We start from the raw sequence: 10,373 nt of genomic DNA, 5'->3' as shown, positions 1-10,373 counted from the left end.
AAAGCGTCCCAAGCCCTCAAAGAGCCCTTGTCCAGCTTCACCACCCCTGGCCAGTCAGGGTGGGTGGCTGGAGAAGGGGGCATGAGGGAACCAAAACAACCTCAGCCCAACTCCCACACTTGGCTGGCACCCAGGCCTATTATGGGGCCCCCGCGCCCATGGCCCGCCCCCTAAGGCTCCAAGCACTTTGCATTGTGGGGCTTGGGGAGGGGCCTAGAGACAAAGCTCTGTTTGGCTCTTGTGACCAACTTCAGCTCCTAGTGGGCCACCAAGGCAGAGCTGGCCCCAGGCCTTGTTGAGGGTGGGGCTGCAGGGAGGACCAGCTCCACAGAGCCAGGGCTGATGCTCATCTCATTACCTGTGTCATTCATTTAACAAATACACATTGAGCACACACTGTGTTCCAGGCCCTGCTTTAGGTGCTGGGAATATAGCAGTCACTCATTGAATTAGGGGTAAGGAGAGGTCATACTGCTGCTGTGCATTTACAGATGAAGAAACAGGTCCTGGGAGGTGAAGTGATTTGCCCAAAATCATAACAAAGCTGGGATTTGAAACCAGGCCTGTCTCATGCAAGAGGTCTCCTCCTCCTGCATTTGTCCATCCTGCCTTCGGTAGTCACAATTACAGCCGAATGCCCACTGAGCGAGGACCAGCTAGCTGGCTAACCCCATGCCCTGGGCTACAGGTTGATGCAGGACAGTGGGCACAATGAAATAGCTCCTAGAAAGGCAAGTTGCCAGGAGTATGCATAGGGGTGGTAAGGTGGAGGATTGAGGGGTGGGGAAGGAGCAGAGGGAGCCTGTGTCTGTCTCCAGGGTGCACTGGGACCCAAGGGAACGCCTCCTCTCCTGCTGTGTGATTTGGGATGGCCCCTGCTTCACTCTGAGCCTTAGCTTCCTCATCTGTAAAGTGGGCACAGTAACTGCCCTCTCCCAGTGGTACCATGCTCATGGCAGGATGCCTGGCACACAATAGGGCAGCTGGGAGGATGGGGCAGAGCTGCAAGTGGGCAGGGCCTCCCCAGGGCTCTCTGCTCAGCCTCAGGAAATGGGTAGGGGGTAGGGAGGAGGAGGCGCAGATGTGCGCTTGTCTCACACGAGCAGCCGCATTTAGCCACCGAGTCGGGACTGAAATATTCCTGAGGGAGAAGAACCCTGAGGCTTCAGGGCGGCAACGGCTCGTCAGTGGGGAGCGGGGAAGGGATGTTGTCACCATCTGCCTCGTGTCTGTCTGCGACTAAAATAATACTGGGGTGAGACTCGCCGCAGGCACAGGCCCAGCCGCAAGGTTCCCCAGAAGAGGGAGGGGCTGGGGGTGCTGGAAACCTTGTGGGGAGCAGTGGCAGAGAGAGGTCTGCTGGGGTCAGCTCTTGGCCAAGGCTGGGCCCTGGTCCTGCTCCCCTCCTGAGGGGCCACAAGAACCCGGGGGGGGCGGTGTGCATAGGCGTGGGTACTTTCCTGGGGGGATCAGCCCTGGGAGTGCAGGACTGGACACCCCCCAGACCAGGCTGGGGTCTGCTTCAGAGGGGAGACCAAGCATGTGCTGAGATCCCTGCAAAGCAGGGGCAACAGCAGAAACAAAGCAAGAGACAGAGAAATTGCCTGATTCAGCTTCCATGAGTTTATCCAGAATACTGAAACCAGAAAACGTAGCAAGAAGCTATTTTAATTTCAGCCGACGTATAAGTTTTGGGTCTATGGTTTACTGTGGTTTTTATTTTGAATCAAATATGGAGGATGTTCCATAATTTCCTCGGGGCTCTGGGCTCTGGGGACTGAGTGTCTGCCTTTCTCTACTGGGCACAGTAGTCACATGCCAGCTGCCTCTAGGAGTTGGTGCCCCTGGGCCTGGGCAGGTGCCCCTTCAGGTCGGGGACATGGTTTGGAGCCTGATGCTTTGCTTCTGGATGAAGCCACTGCATTCTGATCTTTTGCTATGGTTCTCATCAGATATGGCTAGTGGGGTATTTTTGTTTTTGCAGAGAGAACAGACCCATGACCTCAGTGGTTTATTTTAACTGCAGATGCACCCAAAATGCTGGTTGCTTTGTGCTGACATGGTTACAGGGCTGTCAGTTTAGCAGGCAACATGCAAGCACCTACTATGTGCAGACCCTGAGCTGGGGCAGGCTGGGCCTACCCTCAGCATACAAGGTAGAGAAGCCAGCAAGACCATAGGAGATCAGCCACCTGGGTGCCAAGGAGGGCGGTGGGGAGCAGCAAGGGGGTGTTGGATATGGCAGGAGTCCACGGCTGTCATCCTGGAGAAAGTGGCAGAAGCACTCATCCTTGAAAAGGAGACAACAGCAAAGGACAGTAAGGAGAATGCCCTAGGCAGAGAGTATGTGTGTGTGCAGACCACCATTTTGTGGCTCTCTCTCTTTGTGGCAAGGGTATTCGCATCACAATTTAGGTGCAATGTGGAGCCCTTCTTACAGACCAGACCCAAGCTAACTGGCTTAGAAGTGTTTTCCCGGTTAGTCCTCACCAACATCCCATGAGGCCAGTACACTTAGTGCCCATCTTATAGATAAGGAAACTGAGGCTCAGAGAGGTTTAGCAACTTGGGTAAGAGGCAGAGGTATGGCCCCAGGCTACTCTGTACTGCCTCTGCACAATGCCCTCATTTGGCAGGCAGCAACTGAGCACCTACTATGTGCAGGCCCTGAGCCAGGTGCTTCCTGGATTCAGGCCCTGGCGTCACATTCCAGAGTGTCCTCAGATGGCTGGCATCTCTCATTGTCATCTGGGCACAATGACCAGAGGAAGCTCTCTCCAGGGTATATGTGGGTACTGGGGAGAGGAGTGTGGGTGGGAGCCTGGAGGCCCCTGCTTGATAGCTGTGAGTTCTCCCTCATGAAAGCCTCAGTTTCTTCACCTGTAAAGTGGGGCCGTGATGCCTGCTGTGCAGGCGCATGTGACGATGTGCCTTGAAAGCGTGCGGGAAAAGTGCTCTGTGTGTTCAGTGAGCCCTCAAACTGGGCTGACTCTCCTCAAACCACCGGGAGCGAGCTTCCCAGAACAATCTAGCCACCAGCCTTTCCCTGCAGCTGACAGGCTGCGGTCACCACCACCACCACCACCCTGAATTTTTCAAGACCCTCCAGGCCTCAGTGGCAGCCCTTCCCCTCTCCCTGTGCAACCAGGCTGTCAACACCAGCCTCTAGGCCTCTGCCAGTGATCTATGTACCTCAGGGCCCTCGAGCTTCAGCCTGCTCAGGTAGGGCCATGAGTGTGATAAGGCAAGGTGTGGCTGAGCATGAGAGTGACAGTGAGCATGTGAGAGCAGGAGGGGGTGACAGTGTGAGTGTGTGTGAGTGTGGCTGTGAGTGTGCGTGAGGATGTGTGCAGGTGAGCATCTGCGTGAGGGCAGGTGTGAGTGTGCCACATTGTGTGTGAATGAGTGTGTGAGTGTATCTGGAGCCTGGGCTCTCCTTAGCTGCGGGGGAGCCGGGCTCAGGGAGGAGCTCCCTCTGGCTCAAGAGAATACAGTGATCTGAGAGCTAAATTCCAGCTTGGAGTGGGAGGGGGTCAGCTCACCTTTGCTTCCAGGGTCCCTTAAGGGCTGGTTGGAGTGGGGAAAAAGCAGAGAGGCAGCAGTTTAGGAAAAAGGGTATGTAGTGGTTGGATCATGAAGAGGACTTGGAGTCTGTGGCCCTGTGGGGGCTCAGAACACTGTCAGATTATTTTGGTATGTGTCATTTCCTGGCAAGCTGAGACCCTCAGAAGAAAAGCAGTTGCCTCCCCTTCGTCCCTTTCCTCCTCCTGGGCCTAGGAGAGCTGCGAGCCCCTGCGGGCAAGAGGTGAGGACTGTTCTCTTGGATCTGTGGCCAGGTGGAAGCTCTCCAAAGTCTTGGGGGATGGGGAGGGTATGGAGGCTCACCAGCACCTTGCTGGAGGGCCCTCACCCATAGGCAGGAAGGACAGAGCAGACGTCTGTTTGGTCCCCACTCCTGCCAACGCACTGGCCCTGGAGGGTTACTGCTTCGTGTGGGGTAAGATGGAGTACCTGGGAGGTTGGGAGCCGGTGAGATTTAGGAACTGGGAACCTGCAGTGTGTGGAGGTTGTGGGGGTGGAATGTGTGTTTGGTGTGAGTGCTGGGGTCTGTGTGTTGGTGTGAGGAGGTGAGGGGCTGTCTGAGTTTGCCTTTGTATCTGTAAGATTGTATGTTTTCAATCCCTGTAGGTGTGACTGTTTGTCTTTTTGTGAGTGAGGACCTGTCTGTGTGATCACATGAGTGTGTATGATCTGTATTTGAGAGTGCATGTGTGTGGAGGCATGCTAATTGTGTGGGAGAGGTGAAAGATGATTGACAGGGAAGGGGCGGCGGGTGGGAGCCCACACTGAGTGCACAGTTTCATCCTTCCTCAGGCTCTGCTTGTCATGGCTGAAATCCCCCGGACTGCATTGGTACCATACTGCTGAGAGTCTGGTTGCTGGGCTTCAGCTGACAGAACATCAGAGCCCCAGGATGGGATAGCCACAAGTTGGGAAGGTGAGGCAGGGTGAGGGGCTTGATGATGGGGAGCAGGCAGATAGAACAGGCTGCAGAGCTAGGGCTGCTAGAGCCTGATGTCTGGTCCAAGTTCCAGCTCCTCCACTCATGGGGTGAGCTGGGGCAAGTCAGTTCGCTCTCTGAGCCTCAGTTTCCTCATCAGAACAATGGGCCTGTACACTAAGCATTACCCACCCCAAATCCTAGAAGCCTTCCCTCTCCTCCTGGCTCTGGGAAGTTGACCATTGGAGGCCTGAGACACTTGCCTGTCTGGAGGCTGGGGAAGGATGAGACGACCCCTTCTTCCCTTCCCTGGGCCCAGAAGGCCTGACTTGTCCTACTGCACCCCTCCCATCACAGTGATCTGTGTGGGCTCATGAGAACATAAGCTAGATGGTGATCCTGTTCACCTTCCTGCATTCTGGGAGGCTCAGTCTCCAACTCCCAGAGCAGGGAATGGTCTCCACTCCTCCACTCCTTCCCAGGTTCAGAAGCAGGAATGGGGGAAGTCCTGCCTGTCCCCTCTCTGACTTTACTTTCCCTTTCTAGAGCAGGGGTATTCTGGGATGGGAGGACTGAGTGTCCCTGCTGCCTGGTCCTCAGAGTTGGCCAGCTCCCCCATGCCCCTCATTCCCCCGCCTGCTCGCCTGTAGAGCTGTGGCCCGGGCAGCTGTCCGGCTGAGTGGGTTAGCAACACAAGACAGATGGCGAGGGATTATCTCAGCTTCTCAGAGCGCGATGGCGGCAGCGGCAGGGGTGGGGGGAAGGCTCTCACACCCTCCCCATGTGTGTGTACACACACACACACAAATGCACACATGCAGCTCCCCGCTCCTGCCCCAGACCCAGCCCAGCCTCCTGCTATTTATGAGGCGGGCAGGAAGACAAGAGGAGAGATGAGATTATGAGAATTGGTGAGAACCGTGGGACTTGGCAATCTTGTCCCTGCCCCACTTGGCTCCCAGACCACAGGCTGAACCAGCTTCTCAGGCCCTTCTTGGACCCTGCGTCTGCTATTGTGATTTCTCTGCAGCTGCCACCACTGGGAATGGTACATTCAGGAGGGCATGGTTTTACAGAGAAGTTTGAGGCCCAGAGATGTGCGAGCTGCACTCAAAGTCACACAGCAAGTTTGGTTCATTAGCAGGGTAAGTTCTGGGGGTTGGCAGGTGGTAGAGTCTCTTAGATGTCCTGGCACTGGCTGTGGGGTCCTTGGGTCTTCTGCAAACAAGGTGTTTGCCCTAGCACTTGATGCTGCAGCCCAAGGTCCCACAGGGGCATGTCAAGGCCAGCTGCTGGCACGCAAGGACTCACAGGCACAGCCTCTTGTTCATATACACTGTCAGGCTCTGGGTGAAGGCTATGTAGAATTGAGTGACAGAGCTGGGTCTCCAGGCTGTGTCACTGTGAAAGAATTGGGGCAGGGTTAGAACCCCACTAGAGTGAATTCTCCTACCTGTCCCTCAATTTGCCACAGGCAGATGGTGGAGGGACTTTGCAGCCTCAGCCACACACTCAGGCCCCCCTACCACCACGTTTGCCCCTTAACAGCCCTACTGCAAGTCCTGAGTCATCTATGCTGAGCCTCCTGGGGAGAAGTGTGGGCCAGGAGACTGGGCAGGATTTGCGAATGGCAACCCCAGGGGGCCCTTTTCCCAGCATGGGTGGGCAGGGCCGACTCAGTGGGGAAGACAGGGTGGAGGCCTTCTGAGAGAACTTCTCTGCTCCTAGCTGCCAATGTCCTGACTTCGCCCCCCATCCCCAAGAGTGACTCAGTGTCTGCTGGACGCGGGAGTGCGGGTGCAGGGCAGTGCGGAGCTGCTGCGGGTTGCGCAGTGCCACTGCCTTCAGAGCAAACCCACTTCTCGAGGCCCCGAGGCTCCCTCCTGGGGTTCTCCTGCATTCACGTGTGCCTGCCCAGGCTGTCAAGTGAAACATGACGTCGGGGTCAGCCTGGCCCGCCTCTGGGGCTGCATTATTTGCGGGGTTTCCAACATGATGATACCACCCACACTGTCCGGTCAAAACAAGACCGGCACCGCCAGGTTTCCCTGCTCCTGCCCCCTCAAACCATTGAATCAGCCCCTCTCTTGCTATTGGATGAGACGGTTGCCAGGACCAAGCCCCTCCTCCTCACCGCCAAGGTGACCACATGTCTAGGTATCAGGGGTGGTGGGCCCACTGCAGAGCGCTAGGCCGAACTCATCTCCTGGATCCAGGCCAAGCTCCACCTCTCTGTCCCTCCAGACTCAAGTTGGTCATTTGTGTCCTGAAAGCTGGACAAAACTATATCTAAGCTCCCCATCTTCCCTCAAAGCTTGGCCTGGGGAGACCTACATGAAACCTTGGAGCTTCTGAGCCTTCCCCCGCCCTCAACGGGGGGCTTTTAGTTCTGTGAAGGTCTCGAAAGTAACATTTTAAAGAGGCACCGTAAGAGCCAATCAGAGAGCCCATGTAAATAACGGCCCGCTGATTGGCTGTCTCCCTCACGCCCTGAACGAAACTTCAACTTCATCAACTCAGCGAAGATTCTTCCTCTGGCCTCGCGCGCCCTGCAGAAGGCGGGGCTGGGGGTCACCCGAGCCTTCTCCCAGCCGCAGGCTACTTGGGCCCGCCGAATGGGATCGCGCTGGGACAGGCGGGGGCGAGTGCGCCGCCCTGACCCTGGCCCCGGGGGTGTTATTCTGGTACAGAATCCCCCGCGGGGGAGGCCCGAGAAGTGAGCCCCTCCCCTTCTTTGTAGGACCGCCACAGAACGGGCTGCAGGCCGCGAGTATAGAGCTTGGCTGGGCAGGATCGATATCTGCCCGCTGGACTGATGCGCGAGGGAGGCTGCTAGACAGGCTGGCTTTGCGGCAGTGTGATGGCCGCGCAGCACCCCCCGACCCCCACAGCTCACCAACCCCGCCATTCCCTTCATCTAGCGCTCCCGGGGAAACCGAGGCGGGCAAGTGGCGTAGCGATGGAGGGCGCACGCAGGGGCAGCGACGCTCCCTCGCTCTGGCTCCCAGCCCTGGTGGCGAGTGCGGGGGTGAGGGTAGCCCACGGTCGCACCCTGCTCCCAACCTCGGCTCGTCCCCACCCTCCACGGTAGTCCGCAGCTCGAGGCCACCTGCATTTCTGCCAGTATCCTGTCCCCTCGCCCGGTCCTTCGCCCTCCTCCCACTTTCATTGTGTATCTCTTCTCTGGCTCTGAGGTTCTTCCTCGCTCCCTTCTCTCTCTGGGTGTCTCCGTGTCTATCTCCACATCTCCATCTCCATTTCTTTCTCTGCCTGTCTCTGTCTCTATCTGTCTCTGTCCCTCAGTCTGCTCAGGTCTCCGCTCGCCTCTTGCTCATTTTCGTTCCTCTCTTTGTCTGACTCTCTCTTGTCTCCCCCCCTTCAGTCACCCCCCAACTCCCCGCACACACACACACCTCAGAGCCCTGTTTACGACATCCCCTGGGCTGGCAGGTGGGCGGGGCTGCAGCAGAGCGGGGGTGAGAGAGGGAGACGCAGCCTCCCCCCCAGCTGTTAACCTTCACGCTTCAGGCCTCTGCGGATGGCAGAGGAGGGGGAAAGCCCAGCTGCCAGCTTGGCGGAGGTGACTGGGCGGGGGCTGGGGGCTGTCCCTCCCTCTGGGCTCGTCTCTGGGGAGATCTGGGGCCGGAAGGAATGTGGTGGAGGGCGCCTTCGGCTGAGGAAGGCTGTTGCCGGATGGGTGGCCTCCTGAAGGCTTGTGCTGGCGAGGCGGGTGCCCAAAGGGGGCTCTGAGCGGTGTCGGCCCTGCCCGCAGCCCGGCCGGACGTGGGGGCCGGCGTGAGAATCCCGCCCATCTGTGAGCCGGCCTCACGCCGTCAGACCCAATTTATCTCGCCGCCAAAGTTTCACAGCCATCTGCTCGAGTGGAACGGCTTCCAGCACTGGCCCCACCGGGCCCCCCAGCCAGCGCGGGGATGTTTTCCAATACGACAGCATCGCCCCCCCAAAGCAAGGAGGGGGTGTAGGGGGAGGCGGCAGAGCGCGGTGCGCGGGGCTGGCAGGCAGCCCTCTCCCGCGAGCGAGCCGACCCTGAATTTTAAGCGATTGATCAGGAAGCGCAGGCCGTTCCCATCACTTTGAGCAGCCAAATGCGACGGCGCAGGGATTTCAAGGGGCCTTTGCGGAGGCGGTAATGAGGTCACCGTCACTGCTCCAGCCCGCGGGCGGGAGGGGGCGAAGGTCTGCGGACACGTGTGAACACAGCCTGTGAACCGAGCCACATCTGTATTCACGTGACCCCCGGGGCCCCAGCACTGGCCCAGGAAAACTCGGCATTTGGATCTGAGCTGATTCACACTCCCCCGCCCCCACCCCACCTACCCAACCAGACACTGTCCGAGAGGCTGAGCTAGAACCCAGCCCTGCCACATCCATGATTCCATGATCACCTCAGACAGCTTCAGCACAGGAGCCCCAACTCTCTTCTCCTCCCCGCTATGTGCCTAAAATACACATATTTGGGCACCTGCCCATCGCACTTCTGAACAAGCCTGTGGAGACAGATGTACCCTAGGCCCCCGGTAATCACACAGGTGCACACATTCCAATTACACACCTGACCGCAATGCTCATGCATTAGTACACTCCCAACCACCACCGCTACCACCCCCAAACATGCACACAGGTACTCCATCATTTTCAAGCCAGCACCCAGCAACACACGAGCCCCCAAACTCCCCTCCCCCGGGCGCACTCATGTACACACTCATTCCCAAGACCCAGAGCTTGCTGCCATGTCCGCGCGGGTGGGCGCCTCCGCTGCCCGCCAGGCAGCGCGGGTGCAGACCTCGAAGAGAACAAAGGCCGGGCAGGTGGGAGGGAGGGGGGCTGAGCCCCCGGCCCGTCCTCCTAGGCAATGCTCATCTGTCTCGGCTCCGCGGCCACCGCATCGAGCGGCTCTGATTGCCGAGTAAATCACCGCGATGATCTGAATAATTATCGTCTCCTGCAAAGGGAAAAAACAGAGAATAAATAAAGAGAGAAGAGAGCAGCCACCTGATTTCTAGGAGCCCTGGTGTATGTCGGCGGGGTGAATACATAGGGGTGGGTGTCAGTGGCCCCCTGCAGATCCTCGGGACTTCTGTTGGGATGGAGTGCAGGTGCGGTGGGATGGGCCTCAGGGCAGACAGTCCTTCCTTAGAGGTGGCAGTTAGCATCCAGTCTCCTCCTTCGTCTCCCCAGGGTAAGTCAGGCCCCCTGGAGCACCAAACCGACCCCACCTGGCCTCTCTGCTTCTCATACACTCAGGCCCACCCGACCAGTACGGCACCCTCCTGTTCCAGGGCTTTGCTCAGTCGGTTCCCCCCTAGTATGCCCTCTACCCACCACTCTGGCTGGCCTCACTCTCCCATCTCTGAAGTTCAGCATCAGGTTACTTCCTCTGAGAACTTCTTCTTGACTGCCCAGCCCTCCAGGATCCTCTTCTCCCAGAGTTCCAGTGTCTGATTGCATTTTCCCTGACTGATTTGGGTGTGTTCTCCTGATCTTCTCAGCTGGATGGCAGCTTTGGTGGAGGCAGCTATGTTTTAAACAAAACAGTAATAGTAGCAACAGCAGCAGCCACTGCCCTATCCTGAGCAGCTAGGATGTGCTGGCCCTGTGCCAAAACATCATCTCACCATGGATCCTCCCCAGAATCCTGTGTGGAAAGTAATGTCTCCATTTAAGTAATGGGGAAACTGAGGCTTACCAAGAATGAAGCTTGGATTCCTTTCCTCAGGGATGAAGATGCTGGTTATCTATGGTATCCTTTCTGCAGCTGTCCCCTGATCCCACATATTGGAGGGGCTGCTCCTTTTCCAGTGCTGAGCACCAAGACACAATTACCTCAACTGGCTGGGCACAGTAGCTCATG

At 57.6% G+C, this 10,373-nt stretch overlaps 1 protein-coding gene across 1 annotated transcript; it reads right to left on the bottom strand.

The window, feature by feature from the left end:
* Nucleotides 1-1,610: 1,610 nt before the first annotated feature.
* LOC134737115 (uncharacterized) lies at nt 1,611-10,143 on the bottom strand. The gene is made up of 3 exons (XM_063642789.1): nt 9,845-10,143; nt 9,306-9,464; nt 1,611-2,290 (listed from the first exon to the last, which is right to left on the bottom strand). The coding sequence occupies exons 1-3, from the start codon at nt 9,968-9,970 to the stop codon at nt 2,105-2,107; spliced, it is 471 nt and encodes a 156-aa protein (XP_063498859.1). The 5' UTR covers nt 9,971-10,143; the 3' UTR covers nt 1,611-2,104.
* Nucleotides 10,144-10,373: the final 230 nt, after the last annotated feature.

Source organism: Symphalangus syndactylus, chromosome 7, assembly GCF_028878055.3.
Source record: "Symphalangus syndactylus isolate Jambi chromosome 7, NHGRI_mSymSyn1-v2.1_pri, whole genome shotgun sequence".
NCBI lineage: Eukaryota > Metazoa > Chordata > Mammalia > Primates > Hylobatidae > Symphalangus > Symphalangus syndactylus.
Note: the sequence above shows the minus strand (reverse complement) of the source record. Positions and strands in the feature narration are given on the sequence as shown.

Bases quoted from the DNA above. Each gene is read 5' to 3' on its own strand.
- LOC134737115 (XM_063642789.1), bottom strand. From the start codon at position 9,970: ATGCAATCAGACACTGGAACTCTGGGAGAAGAGGATCCTGGAGGGCTG. The intron at 9,465-9,844 runs GTGGGTAGAGGG...TTCCCTTTGCAG, and splicing joins GAGTGAGGCCAGCCAGAGTG to GAGACGATAATTATTCAGAT. The intron at 2,291-9,305 runs GTCTGCACCCGC...CTCCTTTTCAAG, and splicing joins CGGCCTTTGTTCTCTTCGAG to GATGAGTGCTTCTGCCACTT.